Source organism: Oncorhynchus kisutch, linkage group LG21 (assembly GCF_002021735.2).
Source record: "Oncorhynchus kisutch isolate 150728-3 linkage group LG21, Okis_V2, whole genome shotgun sequence".
NCBI classification, from domain to species: Eukaryota; Metazoa; Chordata; class Actinopteri; order Salmoniformes; family Salmonidae; genus Oncorhynchus; species Oncorhynchus kisutch.
The window spans coordinates 45,486,416-45,510,862 of NC_034194.2; the positions used below are offsets into that span (position 1 = coordinate 45,486,416).

General features: G+C 50.6%; 1 protein-coding gene across 1 annotated transcript in view; it reads left to right on the plus strand.

Annotated features, from left to right (window-relative positions):
* Window positions 1–24,447, plus strand: part of nbas (NBAS subunit of NRZ tethering complex) — a gene marked incomplete in the record, with an annotated part of 268,490 nt that overhangs the window by 31,366 nt on the left and 212,677 nt on the right. The window contains 6 exon segments of the mRNA XM_031800528.1: window positions 14,673–14,771; window positions 15,772–15,910; window positions 18,579–18,644; window positions 18,742–18,870; window positions 21,021–21,084; window positions 22,160–22,353. Coding sequence (XP_031656388.1) covers window positions 14,673–14,771; window positions 15,772–15,910; window positions 18,579–18,644; window positions 18,742–18,870; window positions 21,021–21,084; window positions 22,160–22,353 — 691 coding nt within the window.

Below are 24,447 nucleotides of genomic sequence, written 5' to 3' on the forward strand. Positions count from 1 at the left end.
GCTGTTTCCTCTACACTCACTTCTGGGGAGACTATTGATGCTGCTCTACACTCACTACTGGGGAGACTATTGATGCTGCTCTACACTCACTACTGGGGAGACTATTGATGCTGCTCTACACTCACTACTGGGGAGACTATTGATGCTGCTGCCTCTACACTCACTACTGGGGAGACTATTGATGCTGCTGCCTCTACACTCACTACTGGGGAGACTATTGATGCTGCTGCCTCTACACTCACTACTGGGGAGACTATTGTTGCTGCTCCCTCTACACTCACTACTGGGGAGACTATTGATGCTCCTGCCTCTACACTCACTACTGGGGAGACTATTGATGCTGCTCTACACTCACGACTGGGGAGACTAGTGATGCTGTTTCCTCTACACTCACTACTGGGGAGACTATTGATGCTGCTGCCTCTACACTCACTACTGGGGAGACGAGTGATGCTGCTCTACACTCACTACTGGGGAGACTATTGATGCTGCTCTACACTCACTACTGGGGAGACTATTGATGCTGCTTCCTCTACACTCACTACTGGGGAGACTATTGATGCTGCTTCCTCTACACTCACTACTGGGGAGACTATTGATGCTGCTCTACACTCACTACTGGGGAGACTATTGATGCTGCTCTACACTCACTACTGGGGAGACTATTGATGCTGCTGCCTCTACACTCACTACTGGGGAGACTATTGATGCTGCTCTACACTCACTACTGGGGAGACTATTGATGCTGCTGCCTCTACACTCACTACTGGGGAGACTATTGATGCTGCTGCCTCTACACTCACTACTGGGGAGACTATTGATGCTGCTGCCTCTACACTCACTACTGGGGAGACTAGTGATGCTGTTTCCTCTACACTCACTACTGGGGAGACTATTGATGCTGCTCTACACTCACTACTGGGGAGACTATTGATGCTGCTGCCTCTACACTCACTACTGGGGAGACTATTGATGCTGCTCTACACTCACTACTGGGGAGACTATTGATGCTGCTCTACACTCAACTACTGGGGAGACTATTGATGCTGCTCTACACTCACTACTGGGGAGACTATTGATGCTGCTCTACACTCACTACTGGGGAGACTATTGATGCTGCTGCCTCTACACTCACTACTGGGGAGACTATTGATGCTGCTGCCTCTACACTCACTACTGGGGAGACTATTGATGCTGCTCTACACTCACTACTGGGGAGACTATTGATGCTGCTCTACACTCAACTACTGGCGAGACTATTGATGCTGCTGCCTCTACACTCACTACTGGGGAGACTATTGATGCTGCTCTACACTCACTACTGGGGAGACTATTGATGCTGCTGCCTCTACACTCACTACTGGGGAGACTATTGATGCTGCTGCCTCTACACTCACTACTGGGGAGACTAGTGATGCTGTTTCCTCTACACTCACTACTGGGGAGACTATTGATGCTGCTCTACACTCACTACTGGGGAGACTATTGATGCTGCTGCCTCTACACTCACTACTGGGGAGACTATTGATGCTGCTCTACACTCACTACTGGGGAGACTATTGATGCTGCTCTACACTCAACTACTGGGGAGACTATTGATGCTGCTCTACACTCACTACTGGGGAGACTATTGATGCTGCTCTACACTCACTACTGGGGAGACTATTGATGCTGCTGCCTCTACACTCACTACTGGGGAGACTATTGATGCTGCTGCCTCTACACTCACTACTGGGGAGACTATTGATGCTGCTCTACACTCACTACTGGGGAGACTATTGATGCTGCTCTACACTCACTACTGGGGAGACTATTGATGCTGCTCTACACTCAACTACTGGGGAGACTATTGATGCTGCTCTACACTCACTACTGGGGAGACTATTGATGCTGCTTCCTCTACACTCACTACTGGGGAGACTATTGATGCTGCTTCCTCTACACTCACTACTGGGGAGACTATTGATGCTGCTTCCTCTACACTCACGACTGGGGAGACTAGTGATGCTGTTTCCTCTACACTCACTACTGGGGAAACTATTGATGCTGCTGCCTCTACACTCACTACTGGGGAGACTATTGATGCTGTTTCCTCTACACTCACTACTGGGGAGACTAGTGATGCTGTTTCCTCTACACTCACTACTGGGGAGACTATTGATGCTGTTTCCTCTACACTCACTACTGGGGAGACTATTGATGCTGCTGCCTCTACACTCACTACTGGGGAGACTATTGATGCTGCTGCCTCTACACTCACTACTGGGGAGACGAGTGATGCTGCTCTACACTCACTACTGGGGAGACTATTGATGCTGATCTACACTCACTACTGGGGAGACTATTGATGCTGCTCTACACTCACTACTGGGGAGACTATTGATGCTGCTCTACACTCACTACTGGGGAGACTATTGATGCTGCTCTACACTCACTACTGGGAAGACTATTGATGCTGCTCTACACTCACTACTGGGGAGACTATTGATGCTGCTGCCTCTACACTCACTACTGGGGAGACTATTGCTGCTGCCTCTACACTCACTACTGGGGAGACTATTGCTGCTTCCTCTACACTCACTACTGGGGAGACTAGTGATGCTGTTTCCTCTACACTCACTACTGGGAAGACTATTGATGCTGCTCTACACTCACTACTGGGGAGACTATTGATGCTGCTGCCTCTACACTCACTACTGGGGAGACTATTGATGCTGCTCTACACTCACTACTGGGGAGACTATTGATGCTGCTCTACACTCAACTACTGGGGAGACTATTGATGCTGCTCTACACTCACTACTGGGGAGACTATTGATGCTGCTTCCTCTACACTCACTACTGGGGAGACTATTGATGCTGCTTCCTCTACACTCACTACTGGGGAGACTATTGATGCTGCTTCCTCTACACTCACGACTGGGGAGACTAGTGATGCTGTTTCCTCTACACTCACTACTGGGGAAACTATTGATGCTGCTGCCTCTACACTCACTACTGGGGAGACTATTGATGCTGTTTCCTCTACACTCACTACTGGGGAGACTAGTGATGCTGTTTCCTCTACACTCACTACTGGGGAGACTATTGATGCTGTTTCCTCTACACTCACTACTGGGGAGACTATTGATGCTGCTGCCTCTACACTCACTACTGGGGAGACTATTGATGCTGCTGCCTCTACACTCACTACTGGGGAGACGAGTGATGCTGCTCTACACTCACTACTGGGGAGACTATTGATGCTGATCTACACTCACTACTGGGGAGACTATTGATGCTGCTCTACACTCACTACTGGGGAGACTATTGATGCTGCTCTACACTCACTACTGGGGAGACTATTGATGCTGCTCTACACTCACTACTGGGAAGACTATTGATGCTGCTCTACACTCACTACTGGGGAGACTATTGATGCTGCTGCCTCTACACTCACTACTGGGGAGACTATTGCTGCTGCCTCTACACTCACTACTGGGGAGACTATTGCTGCTTCCTCTACACTCACTACTGGGGAGACTAGTGATGCTGTTTCCTCTACACTCACTACTGGGAAGACTATTGATGCTGCTCTACACTCACTACTGGGGAGACTATTGATGCTGCTGCCTCTACACTCACTACTGGGGAGACTATTGCTGCTGCCTCTACACTCACTACTGGGGAGACTATTGATGCTGCTGCCTCTACACTCACTACTGGGGAGACTATTGATGCTGCTGCCTCTACACTCACTACTGGGGAGACTATTGATGCTGCTCTACACTCACTACTGGGGAGACTATTGATGCTGCTTCCTCTACACTCACTACTGGGGAGACTATTGATGCTGCTCTACACTCACTACTGGGGAGACTATTGATGCTGCTCTACACTCACTACTGGGGAGACTATTGATGCTGCTGCCTCTACACTCACTACTGGGGAGACTATTGATGCTGCTCTACACTCACTACTGGGGAGACTATTGATGCTGCTCTACACTCAACTACTGGGGAGACTATTGATGCTGCTCTACACTCACTACTGGGGAGACTATTGATGCTGCTCTACACTCACTACTGGGGAGACTATTGATGCTGCTGCCTCTACACTCACTACTGGGGAGACTATTGATGCTGCTGCCTCTACACTCACTACTGGGGAGACTAGTGATGCTGTTTCCTCTACACTCACTACTGGGGAAACTATTGATGCTGCTGCCTCTACACTCACTACTGGGGAGACTATTGATGCTGTTTCCTCTACACTCACTACTGGGGAGACTATTGATGCTGTTTCCTCTACACTCACTACTGGGGAGACTATTGATGCTGCTGCCTCTACACTCACTACTGGGGAGACTATTGATGCTGCTCTAAACTCACTACTGGGGAGACTATTGATGCTGCTGCCTCTACACTCACTACTGGGGAGACTATTGATGCTGCTCTACACTCACTACTGGGGAGACTATTGATGCTGCTCTACACTCACTACTGGGGAGACTATTGATACTGCTCTACACTCACTACTGGGGAGACTATTGATGCTGCTCTACACTCACTACTGGGGAGACTATTGATGCTGCTCTACACTCACTACTGGGGAGACTATTGATGCTGCTGCCTCTACACTCACTACTGGGGAGACTATTGATGCTGCTGCCTCTACACTCACTACTGGGGAGACTGATGCTGCTGCCTCTACACTCACTACTGGGGAGACTATTGATGCTGCTGCCTCTACACTCACTACTGGGGAGACGAGTGATGCTGCTCTACACTCACTACTGGGGAGACTATTGATGCTGCTCTACACTCACTACTGGGGAGACTATTGATGCTGCTCTACACTCACTACTGGGGAGACGATGCTGCTCTACACTCACTACTGGGAAGACTATTGATGCTGCTCTACACTCACTACTGGGAAGACTATTGATGCTGCTCTACACTCACTACTGGGGAGACTATTGATGCTGCTGCCTCTACACTCACTACTGGGGAGACTATTGCTGCTGCCTCTACACTCACTACTGGGGAGACTATTGATGCTGCTCTACACTCACTACTGGGGAGACTATTGATGCTGCTGCCTCTACACTCACTACTGGGGAGACTGATGCTGCTGCCTCTACACTCACTACTGGGGAGACTATTGATGCTGCTGCCTCTACACTCACTACTGGGGAGACGAGTGATGCTGCTCTACACTCACTACTGGGGAGACTATTGATGCTGCTCTACACTCACTACTGGGGATACTATTGATGCTGCTCTACACTCACTACTGGGGAGACTATTGATGCTGCTCTACACTCACTACTGGGGAGACTATTGATGCTGCTCTACACTCACTACTGGGAAGACTATTGATGCTGCTGCCTCTACACTCACTACTGGGTAGACTATTGATGCTGCTGCCTCTACACTCACTACTGGGGAGACTATTGATGCTGCCTCTACACTCACTACTGGGGAGACTATTGATGCTGCTCTACACTCACTACTGGGGAGACTATTGATGCTGCTGCCTCTACACTCACTACTGGGGAGACTATTGATGCTGCTGCCTCTACACTCACTACTGGGGAGACTGATGCTGCTGCCTCTACACTCACTACTGGGGAGACTATTGATGCTGCTGCCTCTACACTCACTACTGCGGAGACGAGTGATGCTGCCTCTACACTCACTACTGGGGAGACTATTGATGCTGCTCTACACTCACTACTGGGGAGACTATTGATGCTGCTCTACACTCACTACTGGGGAGACTATTGATGCTGCTGCCTCTACACTCACTACTGGGGAGACTATTGCTGCTGCCTCTACACTCACTACTGGGGAGACTATTGATGCTGCTCTACACTCACTACTGGGGAGACTATTGATGCTGCTGCCTCTACACTCACTACTGGGGAGACTGATGCTGCTGCCTCTACACTCACTACTGGGGAGACTATTGATGCTGCTGCCTCTACACTCACTACTGGGGAGACGAGTGATGCTGCTCTACACTCACTACTGGGGAGACTATTGATGCTGCTCTACACTCACTACTGGGGAGACTATTGATGCTGCTCTACACTCACTACTGGGGAGACTATTGATGCTGCTCTACACTCACTACTGGGGAGACTATTGATGCTGCTCTACACTCACTACTGGGGAGACTATTGATGCTGCTCTACACTCACTACTGGGAAGACTATTGATGCTGCTGCCTCTACACTCACTACTGGGGAGACTATTGATGCTGCTGCCTCTACACTCACTACTGGGGAGACTATTGATGCTGCCTCTACACTCACTACTGGGGAGACTATTGATGCTGCTCTACACTCACTACTGGGGAGACTATTGATGCTGCTCTACACTCACTACTGGGGAGACTATTGATGCTGCTCTACACTCACTACTGGGGAGACTATTGATGCTGCTTCCTCTACACTCACTACTGGGGAGACTATTGATGCTTCCTCTACACTCACTACTGGGGAGACTATTGATGCTGCTCTACACTCACTACTGGGGAGACTATTGATGCTGCTCTACACTCACTACTGGGGAGACTTGATGCTGCTCTACACTCACTACTGGGGAGACTATTGATGCTGCTGCCTCTACACTCACTACTGGGGAGACTATTGATGCTGCTCTACACTCACTACTGGGGAGACTATTGATGCTGCTCTACACTCACTACTGGGGAGACTATTGATGCTGCTGCCTCTACACTCACTACTGGGGAGACTATTGATGCTGCTTCCTCTACACTCACTACTGGGGAGACTATTGATGCTGCTCTACACTCACTACTGGGGAGACTATTGATGCTGCTCTACACTCACTACTGGGGAGACTATTGATGCTGCTGCCTCTACACTCACTACTGGGGAGACTATTGATGCTGCTCTACACTCACTACTGGGGAGACTATTGATGCTGCTCTACACTCAACTACTGGGGAGACTATTGATGCTGCTCTACACTCACTACTGGGGAGACTATTGATGCTGCTCTACACTCACTACTGGGGAGACTATTGATGCTGCTGCCTCTACACTCACTACTGGGGAGACTATTGATGCTGCTGCCTCTACACTCACTACTGGGGAGACTATTGATGCTGTTTCCTCTACACTCACTACTGGGGAAACTATTGATGCTGCTGCCTCTACACTCACTACTGGGGAGACTATTGATGCTGTTTCCTCTACACTCACTACTGGGGAGACTATTGATGCTGTTTCCTCTACACTCACTACTGGGGAGACTATTGATGCTGCTGCCTCTACACTCACTACTGGGGAGACTATTGATGCTGCTCTAAACTCACTACTGGGGAGACTATTGATGCTGCTGCCTCTACACTCACTACTGGGGAGACTATTGATGCTGCTCTACACTCACTACTGGGGAGACTATTGATGCTGCTCTACACTCACTACTGGGGAGACTATTGATACTGCTCTACACTCACTACTGGGGAGACTATTGATGCTGCTCTACACTCACTACTGGGGAGACTATTGATGCTGCTCTACACTCACTACTGGGGAGACTATTGATGCTGCTGCCTCTACACTCACTACTGGGGAGACTATTGATGCTGCTGCCTCTACACTCACTACTGGGGAGACTGATGCTGCTGCCTCTACACTCACTACTGGGGAGACTGATGCTGCTGCCTCTACACTCACTACTGGGGAGACTATTGATGCTGCTGCCTCTACACTCACTACTGGGGAGACTATTGATGCTGCTGCCTCTACACTCACTACTGGGGAGACTATTGATGCTGCTCTACACTCACTACTGGGGAGACTATTGATGCTGCTCTACACTCACTACTGGGGAGACTATTGATGCTGCTCTACACTCACTACTGGGGAGACTATTGATGCTGCTCTACACTCACTACTGGGGAGACGATGCTGCTCTACACTCACTACTGGGAAGACTATTGATGCTGCTCTACACTCACTACTGGGGAGACTATTGATGCTGCTGCCTCTACACTCACTACTGGGGAGACTATTGATGCTGCTCTACACTCACTACTGGGGAGACTATTGATGCTGCTCTACACTCACTACTGGGGAGACTATTGATGCTGCTGCCTCTACACTCACTACTGGGGAGACTATATATTGTAGGGTACCTTAAAATATATTGTAGGGTTCTATAAAATATATATTTTCATAATATAATAGACTGGGGGCTCCCTCTGCCTGGTCTGTGTGAAATACTGACAGTATAATGGACTGGGGGCTCCCCCTGCCTGGTCTGTGCTGAGTGCTGTCAGTATAATAGACTGGGGGCTCCCCCTGCCTGGTCTGTGCTGAGTGCTGTCAGTATAATGGACTGGGGGCTCCCCCTGCCTGGTCTGTGCTGAGTGCTGTCAGTATAATGGACTGGGGGCTCCCCCTGCCTGGTCTGTGCTGAGTGCTGTCAGTATAATGGACTGGGGGCTCCCCCTGCCTGGTCTGTGTGAAATACTGTCAGTATAATGGACTGGGGGCTCCCCCTGCCTGTTCTGTGCTGTGTGAAATACTGACAGTATAATGGACTGGGGGCTCCCCCTGCCTGGTCTGTGTGAAATACTGTCAGTATAATGGACTGGGGGCTCCCCCTGCCTGGTCTGTGTGAAATACTGTCAGTATAATGGACTGGGGGCTCCCCCTGCCTGGTCTGTGTCAAATACTGACAGTATAATGGACTGGGGGCTCCCCCTGCCTGGTCTGTGTGAAATACTGACAGTATAATGGACTGGGGGCTCCCCCTGCCTGGTCTGTGCTGAGTGCTGTCAGTATAATGGACTGGGGGCTCCCCCTGCCTGGTCTGTGCTGAGTGAAATACTGACAGTATAATGGACTGGGGGCTCCCCCTGCCTGGTCTGTGTGAAATACTGTCAGTATAATGGACTGGGGGCTCCCCCTGCCTGGTCTGTGTGAAATACTGACAGTATAATGGACTGGGGGCTCCCCCTGCCTGGTCTGTGTGAAATACTGGCAGTATAATGGACTGGGGGCTCCCCCTGCCTGGTCTGTGTGAAATACTGACAGTATAATGGACTAGGGGCTCCCCCTGCCTGGTCTGTGCTGTGTGAAATACTGACAGTGTAATGGACTGGGGGCTCCCCTGCCTGGTCTGTGTGAAATACTGACAGTATAATGGACTGGGGGCTCCCCTGCCTGGTCTGTGTGAAATACTGTCAGTATAATGGACTGGGGGCTCCCCCTGCCTGGTCTGTGTGAAATACTGTCAGTATAATGGACTGGGGGCTCCCCCTGCCTGGTCTGTGTGAAATACTGTCAGTATAATGGACTGGGGGCTCCCCCTGCCTGGTCTGTGTGAAATACTGACAGTATAATGGACTGGGGGCTCCCCCTGCCTGGTCTGTGTGAAATACTGTCAGTATAATAGACTGGGGCTCCCCCTGCCTGGTCTGTGTGAAATACTGACAGTATAATGGACTGGGGGCTCCCCCTGCCTGGTCTGTGCTGAGTGCTGTCAGTATAATAGACTGGGGGCTCCCCCTGCCTGGTCTGTGTGAAATACTGTCAGTATAATGGACTGGGGGCTCCCCCTGCCTGGTCTGTGTGAAATACTGACAGTATAATGGACTGGGGGCTCCCCCTGCCTGGTCTGTGTCAAATACTGACAGTATAATGGACTGGGGGCTCCCCCTGCCTGGTCTGTGTCAAATACTGACAGTATAATGGACTGGGGGCTCCCCCTGCCTGGTCTGTGTCAAATACTGACAGTATAATGGACTGGGGGCTCCCCTGCCTGGTCTGTGTGAAATACTGACGGTATAATGGACTGGGGGCTCCCCCTGCCTGGTCTGTGTGAAATACTGACAGTATAATGGACTGGGGGCTCCCCCTGCCTGGTCTGTGCTGTGTGAAATACTGACAGTATAATGGACTGGGGGCTCCCCTGCCTGGTCTGTGTGAAATACTGTCAGTATAATGGACTGGGGGCTCCCTCTGCCTGGTCTGTGTGAAATACTGACAGTATAATGGACTTGGCGCTCCCCCTGCCTGGTCTGTGTGAAATACTGACAGTATAATGGACTGGGGGCTCCCCCTGCCTGGTCTGTGTGAAATACTGTCAGTATAATGGACTGGGGGCTCGCCCTGCCTGGTCTGTGCTGAGTGCTGTCAGTATAATAGACTGGGGGCTCCCCCTGCCTGGTCTGTGCTGAGTGCTGTCAGTATAATAGACTGGGGGCTCCCCCTGCCTGGTCTGTGTGAAATACTGTCAGTATAATGACTGGGGGCTCCCCCTGCCTGGTCTGTGTGAAATACTGTCAGTATAATGGACTAGGGGCTCGCCCTGCCTGGTCTGTGTGAAATACTGACAGTATAATGGACTGGGGGCTCCCCCTGCCTGGTCTGTGTCAAATACTGACAGTATAATGGACTGGGGGCTCCCCCTGCCTGGTCTGTGCTGTGTGAAATACTGACAGTATAATGGACTGGGGGCTCCCCTGCCTGGTCTGTGTGAAATACTGTCAGTATAATGGACTGGGGGCTCCCCCTGCCTGGTCTGTGTGAAATACTGACAGTATAATGGACTGGGGGCTCCCCCTGCCTGGTCTGTGCTGAGTGCTGTCAGTATAATGGACTGGGGGCTCCCCCTGCCTGGTCTGTGCTGAGTGCTGTCAGTATAATGGACTGGGGGCTCCCCTGCCTGGTCTGTGTGAAATACTGTCAGTATAATGGACTGGGGGCTCCCCCTGCCTGGTCTGTGTGAAATACTGACAGTATAATGGACTGGGCGCTCCCCCTGCCTGGTCTGTGCTGAGTGCTGTCAGTATAATGGACTGGGGGCTCCCCCTGCCTGGTCTGTGCTGAGTGCTGTCAGTATAATAGACTGGGGGCTCCCCCTGCCTGGTCTGTGTGAAATACTGTCAGTATAATGGACTGGGGGCTCCCCCTGCCTGGTCTGTGTGAAATACTGACAGTATAATGGACTGGGGGCTCCCCCTGCCTGGTCTGTGTCAAATACTGACAGTATAATGGACTGGGGGCTCCCCCTGCCTGGTCTGTGTCAAATACTGACAGTATAATGGACTGGGGGCTCCCCCTGCCTGGTCTGTGTCAAATACTGACAGTATAATGGACTGGGGGCTCCCCTGCCTGGTCTGTGTGAAATACTGACGGTATAATGGACTGGGGGCTCCCCCTGCCTGGTCTGTGTGAAATACTGACAGTATAATGGACTGGGGGCTCCCCCTGCCTGGTCTGTGCTGTGTGAAATACTGACAGTATAATGGACTGGGGGCTCCCCTGCCTGGTCTGTGTGAAATACTGTCAGTATAATGGACTGGGGGCTCCCTCTGCCTGGTCTGTGTGAAATACTGACAGTATAATGGACTTGGCGCTCCCCCTGCCTGGTCTGTGTGAAATACTGACAGTATAATGGACTGGGGGCTCCCCCTGCCTGGTCTGTGTGAAATACTGTCAGTATAATGGACTGGGGGCTCGCCCTGCCTGGTCTGTGCTGAGTGCTGTCAGTATAATAGACTGGGGGCTCCCCCTGCCTGGTCTGTGCTGAGTGCTGTCAGTATAATAGACTGGGGGCTCCCCCTGCCTGGTCTGTGTGAAATACTGTCAGTATAATGACTGGGGGCTCCCCCTGCCTGGTCTGTGTGAAATACTGTCAGTATAATGGACTAGGGGCTCGCCCTGCCTGGTCTGTGTGAAATACTGACAGTATAATGGACTGGGGGCTCCCCCTGCCTGGTCTGTGTCAAATACTGTCAGTATAATGGACTGGGGGCTCCCCCTGCCTGGTCTGTGCTGTGTGAAATACTGACAGTATAATGGACTGGGGGCTCCCCTGCCTGGTCTGTGTGAAATACTGTCAGTATAATGGACTGGGGGCTCCCCCTGCCTGGTCTGTGTGAAATACTGACAGTATAATGGACTGGGGGCTCCCCCTGCCTGGTCTGTGTCAAATACTGTCAGTATAATGGACTGGGGGCTCCCCTGCCTGGTCTGTGTGAAATACTGACAGTATAATGGACTGGGGGCTCCCCCTGCCTGGTCTGTGCTGAGTGCTGTCAGTATAATGGACTGGGGGCTCCCCCTGCCTGGTCTGTGCTGAGTGCTGTCAGTATAATGGACTGGGGGCTCCCCCTGCCTGGTCTGTGCTGTGTGAAATACTGACAGTATAATGGACTGGGCGCTCCCCCTGCCTGGTCTGTGTGAAATACTGACAGTATAATGGACTGGGCGCTCCCCCTGCCTGGTCTGTGCTGAGTGCTGTCAGTATAATGGACTGGGGGCTCCCCCTGCCTGGTCTGTGCTGAGTGCTGTCAGTATAATGTACTGGGGGCTCCCCCTGCCTGGTCTGGTCTGAGTGCTGTCAGTATAATGGACTGGGGGCTCCCCCTGCCTGGTCTGTGTGAAATACTGTCAGTATAATGGACTGGGGGTTCCCCCTGCCTGGTCTGTGTGAAATACTGTCAGTATAATGGACTGGGGGCTCCCCCTGCCTGGTCTGTGTGAAATACTGTCAGTATAATGGACTGGGGGCTCCCCCTGCCTGGTCTGTGTGAAATACTGTCAGTATAATGGACTGGGGGCTCCCCCTGCCTGGTCTGTTCTGAGTGCTGTCAGTATAATGGACTGGGGGCTCCCCCTGCCTGGTCTGTGTGAAATACTGTCAGTATAATGGACTGGGGGTTCCCCCTGCCTGGTCTGTGTGAAATACTGTCACTATAATGGACTGGGGGCTCCCCCTGCCTGGTCTGTGTGAAATACTGTCAGTATAATGGACTGGGGGCTCCCCCTGCCTGGTCTGTACTGAGTGCTGTCAGTATAATGGACTGGGGGCTCCCCCTGCCTGGTCTGTGTGAAATACTGTCAGTACAATGGACTGGGGGCTCCCCCTGCCTGGTCTGTGTGAAATACTGTCAGAATAATGGACTGGGGGCTCCCCCTGCCTGGTCTGTGCTGAGTGCTGTCAGAATAATGGACTGGGGGCTCCCCCTGCCTGGTCTGTGCTGAGTGCTGTCAGTATAATGGACTGGGGGCTCCCCCTGCCTGGTCTGTGCTGAGTGCTGTCAGTATAATGGACTGGGGGCTCCCCCTGCCTGGTCTGTGCTGAGTGCTGTCAGTATAATGGACTGGGGGCTCCCCCTGCCTCGTCTGTGCTGAGTGCTGACAGTATAATGGACTGGGGGCTCCCCCTGCCTGGTCTGTGCTGAGTGCCGTCAGTATAATGGACTGGGGGCTCCCCCTGCCTCGTCTGTGCTGAGTGCTGTCAGTATAATGGACTGGGGGCTCCCCCTGCCTCGTCTGTGCTGAGTGCTGACAGTATAATGTACTGGGGGCTCCCCCTGCCTGGTCTGGTCTGAGTGCTGTCAGTATAATGGACTGGGGGCTCCCCCTGCCTGGTCTGTGTGAAATACTGTCAGTATAATGGACTGGGGGTTCCCCCTGCCTGGTCTGTGTGAAATACTGTCAGTATAATGGACTGGGGGCTCCCCCTGCCTGGTCTGTGTGAAATACTGTCAGTATAATGGACTGGGGGCTCCCCCTGCCTGGTCTGTGCTGAGTGCTGTCAGTATAATGGACTGGGGGCTCCCCCTGCCTGGTCTGTGTGAAATACTGTCAGTATAATGGACTGGGGGCTCCCCCTGCCTGGTCTGTGTGAAATACTGTCAGTATAATGGACTGGGGGCTCCCCCTGCCTGGTCTGTTCTGAGTGCTGTCAGTATAATGGACTGGGGGCTCCCCCTGCCTGGTCTGTGTGAAATACTGTCAGTATAATGGACTGGGGGCTCCCCCTGCCTGGTCTGTGTGAAATACTGTCAGTATAATGGACTGGGGGCTCCCCCTGCCTGGTCTGTACTGAGTGCTGTCAGTATAATGGACTGGGGGCTCCCCCTGCCTGGTCTGTGTGAAATACTGTCAGTATAATGGACTGGGGGCTCCCCCTGCCTGGTCTGTGTGAAATACTGTCAGAATAATGGACTGGGGGCTCCCCCTGCCTGGTCTGTGCTGAGTGCTGTCAGAATAATGGACTGGGGGCTCCCCCTGCCTGGTCTGTGCTGAGTGCTGTCAGTATAATGGACTGGGGGCTCCCCCTGCCTGGTCTGTGCTGAGTGCTGTCAGTATAATGGACTGGGGGCTCCCCCTGCCTCGTCTGTGCTGAGTGCTGACAGTATAATGGACTGGGGGCTCCCCCTGCCTGGTCTGTGCTGAGTGCTGTCAGTATAATGGACTGGGGGCTCCCCCTGCCTCGTCTGTGCTGAGTGCTGTCAGTATAATGGACTGGGGGCTCCCCCTGCCTCGTCTGTGCTGAGTGCTGTCAGTATAATGGACTGGGGGCTCCCCCTGCCTCGTCTGTGCTGAGTGCTACGCCACTGCTTTATAAATATAACTGTAACAAGCTAACTTGCTAGCTAAGTCTAAGATGTGTCAAATGATCTCCAGCTCAGGGCTCCAGCTGTGCGTTTGGTTTGCTAACTTGCTAGCTAAGTGGCTAGTTGTCAAGATCCACCTTCTTCGTTCCATCAGAGATATTCAACTCCCTCCTGGATCAAGATCCCTGTTGTATAAATCGTTCTTGCAAATCAATTTATATACATATATATATTTTTTTGTAAACTTAACATACTTTATTCAAAGTTTTTAATTGTGTGTTTGTCCCTGCCCCTCTCAGTGTCGGGACCAATCAGAGCTTCCAAGAGAACCACAGCTTCAGTTTCTCCACCCACTACTCTCACGGCATCACCACGGCGATATACCACCCTGGGCACCGGTAAGAACCACAGCTTCAGGGTGTCTCTCATTTCTCTCTCCTTTCCTCTACTCTCACGGCATCACCACGGCGATATACCACCCTGGGCACCGGTAAGAACCACAGCTTCAGGGTGTCTCTCATTTCTCTCTCCTTTCCTCTACTCTCACGGCATCACCACGGTGATATACCACCCTGGGCACCGGTAAGAACCACAGCTTCAGGGTGTCTCTCATTTCTCTCTCCTTTCCTCTACTCTCACGGCATCACCACGGCGATATACCACCCTGGGCACCGGTAAGAACCACAGCTTCAGGGTGTCTCTCATTTCTCTGTCCTTTCCTCTACTCTCACGGCATCACCATGGCGATATCCCACCCTGGGCACCGGTAAGAACCACAGCTTCAGGGTGTCTCTCATTTCTCTGTCCTTTCCTCTACTCTCACGGCATCACCATGGCGATATCCCACCCTGGGCACCGGTAAGAACCACAGCTTCAGGGTGTCTCTCATTTCTCTGTCCTTTCCTCTACTCTCACGGCATCACCATGGCGATATACCACCCTGGGCACCGGTAAGAACCACAGCTTCAGGGTGTCTCTCATTTCTCTGTCCTTTCCTTGCCTCCTCCTCTTCATCTGCATTAGCAGATTCCACCATGTTACATTTATTTTCCTCATTTAGCAGACAGTCTTATCCAGAGCGATACAGTTAGCGATACAGTTAGTGCTTTCATCTTCAGAAAGATAGGTGAGATAACCCACCTCCCGTTAGAAAAGACAAGTCCTTGTTTTAGTAGAATATCGTAATCGGGTCAGTGCAGGAGAATGAGAATTCAGGAAATCTTTACGTCTATGTAAGTGCATAGACAGACAGCCTACCTCATTGTTGTGTCAGTGTTTTAAGTCAGAGGATACGATGGAGCCTGCCTTGTCGTTGTTTGGTACTGGTATAAACAACAGAGGTAAAAACACGGTGTGTGTGTGTGTGTGTGTGTGTGTGTGTGTGTGTGTGTGTGTCAGGTTGCTGCTGGTGGGGGGTTGTGAGTCGGGTGTTGATGATGCGTCCAGGGCAACCCGGTGTGGCCTCACAGCCTGGAGAGCTCTGTCTGGGTCGCCCCATTACAAACAGGTCACCAGCTACGAGGACGACACCAGCACTGTGAGTACCTTAGAATTATGAAATGTTAATAAAATATATTGTAGGGCTCTAAAAAATATATTGTAGGGCTCTATAAAATATATTGTAGGGCTCTATAAAATATATTGTAGGGCTCTATAAAATATATTGTAGGGCTCTATAAAATATACTGTAGGGCTCTATAAAATATATTGTAGGGCTCTATAAAATATATTGTAGGGCTCTATAAATATACTGTAGGGCTCTATAAAATATACTGTAGGGCTCTATAAAATATATTGTAGGGCTCTATAAAATATATTGTAGGGCTCTATAAAATATATTGTAGGGCTCTATAAAATATATTGTGGGGCTCTATAAAATATATTGTAGGGCTCTATAAAATATATTGTAGGGCTCTATAAAATATATTGTAGGGCTCTATAAAATATATTGTAGGGCTCTATAAATATATTGTAGGGCTCTATAAAATATATTGTAGGACTCTATAAAATATATTGTAGGGCTCTATAAAATATATTGTAGGGCTCTATAAAATATATTGTAGGGCTCTATAAAATATATTGTAGGGCTCTATAAAATATATTGTAGGGCTCTATAAAATATATTGTAGGGCTCTATAAAATATATTGTAGGGACTCTATAAAATATATTGTAGGGCTCTATAAAATATATTGTAGGGCTCTATAAAATATATTGTAGGGCTCTATAAAATATATTGTAGGGCTCTATAAAATATATTGTAGGGCTCTATAAAATATATTGTAGGGCTCTATAAAATATATTGTAGGGCTCTATAAAATATATTGTAGGGCTCTATAAAATATATTGTAGGGCTCTATAAAATATATTGTAGGGGCTCTATAAATATATTGTAGGGCTCTATAAAATATATTGTAGGGCTCTATAAAATATATTGTAGGGCTCTATAAAATATATTGTAGGGCTCTATAAAATATATTGTAGGGCTCTATAAAATATATTGTAGGACTCTATAAAATATATTGTAGGGCTCTATAAAATATATTGTAGGGCTCTATAAAATATATTGTAGGGACTCTATAAAATATATTGTAGGGCTCTATAAAATATATTGTAGGGCTCTATAAAATATATTGTAGGGCTCTATAAAATATATTGTAGGGCTCTATAAAATATATTGTAGGGCTCTATAAAATATATTGTAGGGACTCTATAAAATATATTGTAGGGCTCTATAAATATATTGTAGGGCTCTATAAAATATATTGTAGGGCTCTATAAAATATATTGTAGGGCTCTATAAAATATATTGTAGGGCTCTATAAAATATATTGTAGGGCTCTATAAAATATATTGTAGGGCTCTATAAAATATATTGTAGGGCTCTATAAAATATATTGTAGGGCTCTATAAAATATATTGTAGGGCTCTATAAAATATATTGTAGGGCTCTATAAAATATATTGTGGGGCTCTATAAAATATATTGTGGGGCTCTATAAAATATATTGTGGGGCTCTATAAAATATATTGTAGGGCTCTATAAAATATATTGTAGGGCTCTATAAAATATATTGTAGGGCTCTATAAAATATATTGTAGGGCTCTATAAAATATACTGTAGGGCTCTATAAAATATACTGTAGGGCTCTATAAAATATATTGTAGGGCTCTATAAAATATATTGTAGGGCTCTATAAAATATATTGTAGGGCTCTATAAAATATACTGTAGGGCTCTATAAAATATATTGTAGGGGCTCTATAAAATATATTGTAGGGCTCTATAAAATATACTTGTAGGGCTCTATAAAATATACTGTAGGGCTCTATAAAATATACTGTAGGGCTCTATAAAATATATTGTAGGGCTCTATAGGGCTCTATAAAATATATTGTAGGGCTCTATAAAATATATTGTAGGGGCTCTATAAAATATATTGTAGGGCTCATAAAATATATTGTGGGGCTCTAAAATATATTGTAGGGCTCTATAAAATATATTGTAGGGCTCTATAAAATATATTGTAGGGCTCTATAAAATATATTGTAGGGCTCTATAAAATATATTGTAGGGCTCTATAAAATATATTGTAGGGCTCTATAAAATATATTGTAGGGCTCTATAAAATATATTGTAGGGCTCTATAAAATATATTGTAGGGCTCTAAAATATATTGTAGGGCTCTAAAATATATTGTAGGGCTCTATAAAAATATATTGTAGGGCTCTATAAAATATATTGTAGGGCTCTATAAAATATATTGTAGGGCTCTATAAAATATATTGTAGGGCTCTATAAAATATATTGTAGGGCTCTAAAATATATTGTAGGGCTCTAAAATATATTGTAGGGCTCTATAAAATATATTGTAGGGCTCTATAAAATATATTGTAGGGCTCTAAAATATATTGTAGGGCTCTAAAATATATTGTAGGGCTCTATAAAATATATTGTAGGGCTCTATAAAATATATTGTAGGGCTCTATAAAATATATTGTAGGGCTCTATAAAATCTTCTATAAAATCTATTCTCTGTTGTCTTACTTGCCACTGGAAACAATAGTCTAGAGTCCTGCCTAATGTAAACTAACTATTCATTTAAAACAATTTTAATTTGTTGTCTTTATTGTTATTGAGCAAAATAGTTAGATTTGATCATTTGGAACACCCATTGTATTGTAACCTGGTGTCTCTCTGTCATTTAGAACCAGAAGAAAGGTTTCTTCACCGTCCCCAGCTTCAGACTCTTCTCGAGACACAACAATGAACAGGTGCCTCTCTCGTCCCTCATTCCTTCTCCCTCCTGGCGTATCTAACTCTCACTCTCTCGCTCTCTCTAACTCTGTGTTTGTGTCACTCTGTGTGCAGGACGGTGTGTTTCGTTTGAGTCTGTCGCCCGACGGGACGCTCCTGGCCGTCATCCATTTCTCTGGACGTCTGTCTGTATGGGACCTCCCCTCTCTCAGACAGACAGTCTCCTGGGATCAACAACTACAGGTAACCACAGGGGTGTATGTAAGTCGGGTTGAGAGAGAGGCTAGGAGAGGGTATGTCTGCTACTGGGTTGAGAGAGAGGCTAGGAGAGGGTATGTCTGCTACTGGGTTGAGAGAGAGGCTAGGAGAGGGTATGTCTGCTACTGGGTTGAGAGAGAGGCTAGGAGAGGGTATGTCTGCTACTGGGTTGAGAGAGAGGCTAGGAGAGGGTATGTCTGCTACTGGGTTGAGAGAGAGGCTAGGAGAGGGTATGTCTGCTACTGGGTTGAGAGAGAGGCTAGGAGAGGGTATGTCTGCTACTGGGTTGAGAGAGAGGCTAGGAGAGGGTATGTCTGCTACTGGGTTGAGAGAGAGGCTAGGAGAGGGTATGTCTGCTACTGGGTTGAGAGAGAGGCTAGGAGAGGGTATGTCTGCTACTGGGTTGAGAGAGAGGCTAGGAGAGGGTATGTCTGCTACTGGGTTGAGAGGCTATGACTGCTACTGGGTTGAGAGAGAGGCTAGGAGAGAGTCTGTCTGCTACTGGGTTGAGAGAGAGGCTAGGAGAGGGTATGTCTGCTACTGGGTTGAGAGGCTATGACTGCTACTGGGTTGAGAGAGAGGCTAGGAGAGAGTCTGTCTGCTACTGGGTTGAGAGAGAGGCTAGGAGAGGGTATGTCTGCTACTGGGTTGAGAGAGGCTATGTCTGCTACTGGGTTGAGAGAGGCTATGTCTGCTACTGGGTTGAGAGAGAGGCTAGGAGAGAGTGTCTGCTACTGGGTTGAGAGAGGCTAGGAGAGGGTATGTCTGCTACTGGGTTGAGAGAGAGGCTAGGAGAGAGTGTCTGCTGCTGGGTTGAGAGAGAGGCTAGGAGAGAGTCTGTCTGCTGCTGTGTTGAGAGAGAGGCTAGGAGAGAGTCTGTCTGCTACTGGGTTGAGAGAGAGGCTAGGAGAGAGTGAGGCTAGGAAGAGGGTCTGTCTGCTACAGGGTTGAGAGAGAGAGGCTAGGGGAGGGTCTGTCTGCTACTGGGTTGAGAGAGAGGCTAGGAGAGAGTGAGGCTAGGAGAGGGTCTGTCTGCTACAGGGTTGAGAGAGAGAGGCTAGGAGAGGGTCTGTCTGCTACTGGGTTGAGAGAGAGGCTAGGAGAGGGTATGTCTCCTACTGGGTTGAGAGAGAGGCTAGGAGAGAGTCTGCTACTGGGTTGAGAGAGAGGCTAGGAGAGGGTCTGTCTGCTACTGGGTTGAGAGAGAGGCTAGGAGAGGGTCTATCTGCTACTGGGTTGAGAGAGAGGCTAGGAGAGGGTATGTCTGCTACTGGGTTGAGAAAGAGGCTAGGAGAGAGTCTGCTACTGGGTTGAGAGAGGCTAGGAGAGGGTCTGTCTGCTACTGGGTTGAGAGAGAGGCTAGGAGAGAGTCTGCTACTGGGTTGAGAGAGAGGCTAGGAGAGGGTCTATCTGCTACTGGGTTGAGAGAGAGGCTAGGAGAGGGTCTGTCTGCTACTGGGTTGAGAGAGAGGCTAGGAGAGGGTCTGTCTGCTGCTGGGTTGAGAGAGAGGCTAGGAGAGAGAGGCTAGGAGAGGGTATGTCTGCTACTGGGTTGAGAGAGAGGCTAGGAGAGAGAGGCTAGGAGAGGGTCTGTCTGCTGCTACACTACTGTATAACGTAGAACACCAACTGATCAAAATCCAGAAAAGAGCCATTAAATTCTATAACCACCAAAAAGGAAGTGATTCCCAAACCTTCCATAACAAAGCCATCACCTACAGAGAGATGAACCTGGAGAAGAGTCCCCTAAGCAAGCTGGTCCTGGGGCTCTGTTCACAAACACACCCTACAGAGCCCCAGGACAGCATCACAATTAGACCCAACCAAATCATGAGAAAACAAAAAGATAATTACTTGACACATTGGAAAGAATTAACAAAAAAACAGAGCAAACTAGAATGCTATTTGGCCCTAAACAGAGAGTACACAGTGACCACTGTGACTGACCCAAACTGAAGGGAAGCTGGCTCAAGAGAATACTCAGGTGGAAACTGAGCTGCACTTCCTAACCTCCTGCCAATATATGACCATATTAGAGACACATATTTCCCTCATTACACAGATCCACAAAGAATTTTAAAATGTCTCTCTCTCTCTGTCTCTCTGTTTCTCTGTCTCCCTGTCTCTCTCTGTAGCCAGGATTTGAGGAGATCAACCCAGAATGGAAGACTTCTCTGGAGAAGAGGAAGAAGATTAAAGGTAGCAGACTGTCTCTGGCCACCGGGGGGCAGACTGTCTCTGGCCACCGGGGGGCAGACTGTCTCTGGCCACCGGGGGGCAGACTGTCTCTGGCCACCGGGGGGCAGACTGTCTCTGGCCACCGGGGGGCAGACTGTCTCTGGCCACCGGGGGGCAGACTGTCTCTGGCCACCGGGGGGCAGACTGTCTCTGGCCACCGGGGGGGCAGACTGTCCTCTGGCCACCGGGGGGCAGACTGTCTCTGGCCACCGGGGATGGGCAGACTGTCTCTGGCCACCGGGGGGCAGACTGTCTCTGGCCACCGGGGGCAGACTGTCTCTGGCCACCGGGGGGCAGACTGTCTCTGGCCACCGGGGGCAGACTGTCTCTGGCCACCGGGGGGCAGACTGTCTCTGGCCACCGGGGGGCAGACTGTCTCTGGCCAACCGGGGGCAGACTGTCTCTGGCCACCGGGGGGCAGACTGTCCTCTGGCCACCGGGGGGCAGACTGTCCTCTTGGCCACCGGGGGCAGACTGTCTCTGGCCACCGGGGGGGCAGAACTGTCTCTGGCCACCGGGGGGCAGACCTGTCTCTGGCCACCGGGGGCAGACTGTCTCTGGCCACCGGGGGGCAGACTGTCTCTGGCCACCGGGGGGCAGACTGTCCTCTGGCCACCGGGGGGCAGACTGTCCTCTGGCCACCGGGGGGCAGACTGTCTCTGGCCACCGGGGGGCAGACTGTCTCTGGCCACCGGGGGGCAGACTGTCTCTGGCCACCGGGGGGCAGACTGTCTCTGGCCCACCGGGGGGGCAGACTGTCTCTGGCCACCGGGGGGCAGACTGTCTCTGGCCACCGGGGGGCAGACTGTCTCTGGCCACCGGGGGGCAGACTGTCTCTGGCCACCGGGGGGCAGGACTGTCTCTGGCCACCGGGGGGCAGACTGTCTCTGGCCACCCGGGGGCAGACTGTCTCTGGCCACCGGGGCAGACTGTCTCTGGCCACTCGGGGGGGCAGACTGTCAGTGTGTAGTATAAATGTGTGTATTATGTTAGTGTGTGTGTGAATATAATGTGTGTGCGTGTGTATTCTCCCCAGACAAGGAGCAGTACTACTCTCTGTGTGAGGTGGCCTGGTGGTCAGACTGCGTGCTGATCTTGGCCCGGTGTTCTGGTTCTCTGACCGTGTCCTCTGTTAGAACCCTTCAGAACCTCCTGGGAAAGAGCTGTGAGTGGTTCCAGCCATCGCCACGGGTTACCACAGCCCACGACGGGGGCTTCCTCAGTCTGGAGGTAAGGAGTGGGGGGTGAAGGGGGTTGTGGTGTTTGTGAGGAGGGGGCAAGGACTGGCTGGCTCAAGTGAGGGAGGGAAGGATGGCTGGAGAGGGGTTGGCTGGCTGGAGTGGGGTTGGAGGGCTGGCTCGAGTGGGGTTGGAGGCCTGGCTGGAAGGTGGGTTGGAGGGCTGGCTGGAGTGGGGTTGGAGGCCTGGCTGGAAGGTGGGTTGGAGGGCTGGCTGGAGTGGGGTTGGAGGCCTGGCTGGAAGGCGGGTTGGAGGGCTGGCTGGAGTGGGGTTGGAGGCCTGGCTGGAAGGCGGGTTGGAGGGCTGGCTGGAGTTGGGTTGGAGGCCTGGCTGGAGTGGGGTTGGAGAGCTGGCTGGAAGGTGGGTTGGAGGGCTGGCTGGTTGGAGGGCTGGCTGGAAGGTGGGTTGGAGGGCTGGCTGGAGTGGGGTTGGAGGGCTGGCTGGTTGGAGGGCGGGTTGGAGGGCTGGCGGGTTGGAGGGCTGGCTGGAGGGCTGGCTGGAGGGGGGTTGGAGGGTTGGAGGGCTGGCTGGAGTGGGGTTGGATGGCTGGCTGGAGTGGGGTTGGAGGGCTGGCTGGAGTGGGGTTGGAGGGCTGGCTGGAGTGGGGTTGGAGGCCTGGCTGGAGTGGAGTTGGAGGGCTGGCTGGAAGGTGGGTTGGAGGGCTGGCTGGATGGCGGGTTGGAGGGCTGGCTGGAGTGGAGTTGGAGGGCTGGCTGGATGGCGAGTTGGAGGGCTGGCTGGATGGCGAGTTGGAGGGCTGGCTGGATGGCGAGTTGGAGGGCTGGCTGGAAGGCGAGTTGGAGGGCTGGCTGGAAGGCGAGTTGGAGGGCTGGCTGGAAGGCGAGTTGGAGGGCTGGCTGGAGGGCAAGTTGGAGGGCTGGCTGGAGTGGGGTTGGAGGGCTGGCTGGAGGGGCTGGCTGGCTGAAGATGGGTTGGCAGGCTGTCTGTCATAATATGGCCTTCATCTCTTAGGAAAGGAAACCGAGGACATGGATTTATGAACGGCAAAGGATGGGTATAGATAGACTTCATTCAGTCAGTTTCGACACCTTTTATAATCTAGTCAACTGCTTTTCAGTTGTCAGTCAGAGCACAGTCAGTGGTCGATGTGCCACCACTCTGGGGACTGAAACACACCCAATAATAGAAAACACTAAGTGGATTTGGACTCATCGTTACAGGTCACGTTCAAATCCACTCGATGAAGGAGCATCGTGCTTCGTCCCTCTGTTTGACTGCTACCATCTGTAGAGATCATTTAAACGTTGAATGAAAAAGTAGCCGGCTGAAAATGTCTCTTACTGGCTGTTGAGCCGCCGGCCCTCACGGAAAACACGTGAGAGAGAGCTCACCACACATTAAATATGGCCCCCCACGGAAAACACGTGAGAGAGAGCTCACCACACATTAAATATGGCCCTCACGGAAAACACGTGAGAGAGAGCTCACCACACATTAAATATGGCCCTCACGGAAAACACGTGAGAGAGAGCTCACCACACATTAAATATGGCCAACTATTTCTCTCCTCTCTCCCCCCTTCTCTCCTCTCTCTCCCCTTCTCTCCTCTCTCTCCCCTTCTCTCCTCTCTCTCCCCTTCTCTCCTCTCTCCCCCCTTCTCTCCTCTCTCCCCCCTTCTCTCCTCTCTCCCCCCTTCTCTCCTCTCTCCCCCCTTCTCCCCCCTTCTCTCCTCTCTCTCCCTTCTCTCCTCTCTCCCCTTCTCTCCTCTCTCCCCTTCTCTCCTCTCTCTCCCCTTCTCTCCTCTCTCTCCCCTTCTCTCCTCTCTCTCCCCTTCTCTCCTCTCTCTCCCCTTCTCTCCTCTCTCTCCCTTCTCTCCTCTCTCTCCCCTTCTCTCCTCTCTCCCCCCTTCTCTCCTCTCTCTCCTCTCTCCCCCCTTCTCTCCTCTCTCCCCTTCTCTCTCTCCCTCTCTCCTCTCTCCCATTCTCTCCTCTCCCCCCTTCTCTCCTCTCTCCCCTTCTCTCCCCTTCTCTCCCCTCTCCCCCCTTCTCTCCTCTCTCCCCCCTTCTCTCCTCTCTCTCCTCTCTCTCCCCTTCTCTCCTCTCTCTCCCCTTCTCTCCTCTCTCTC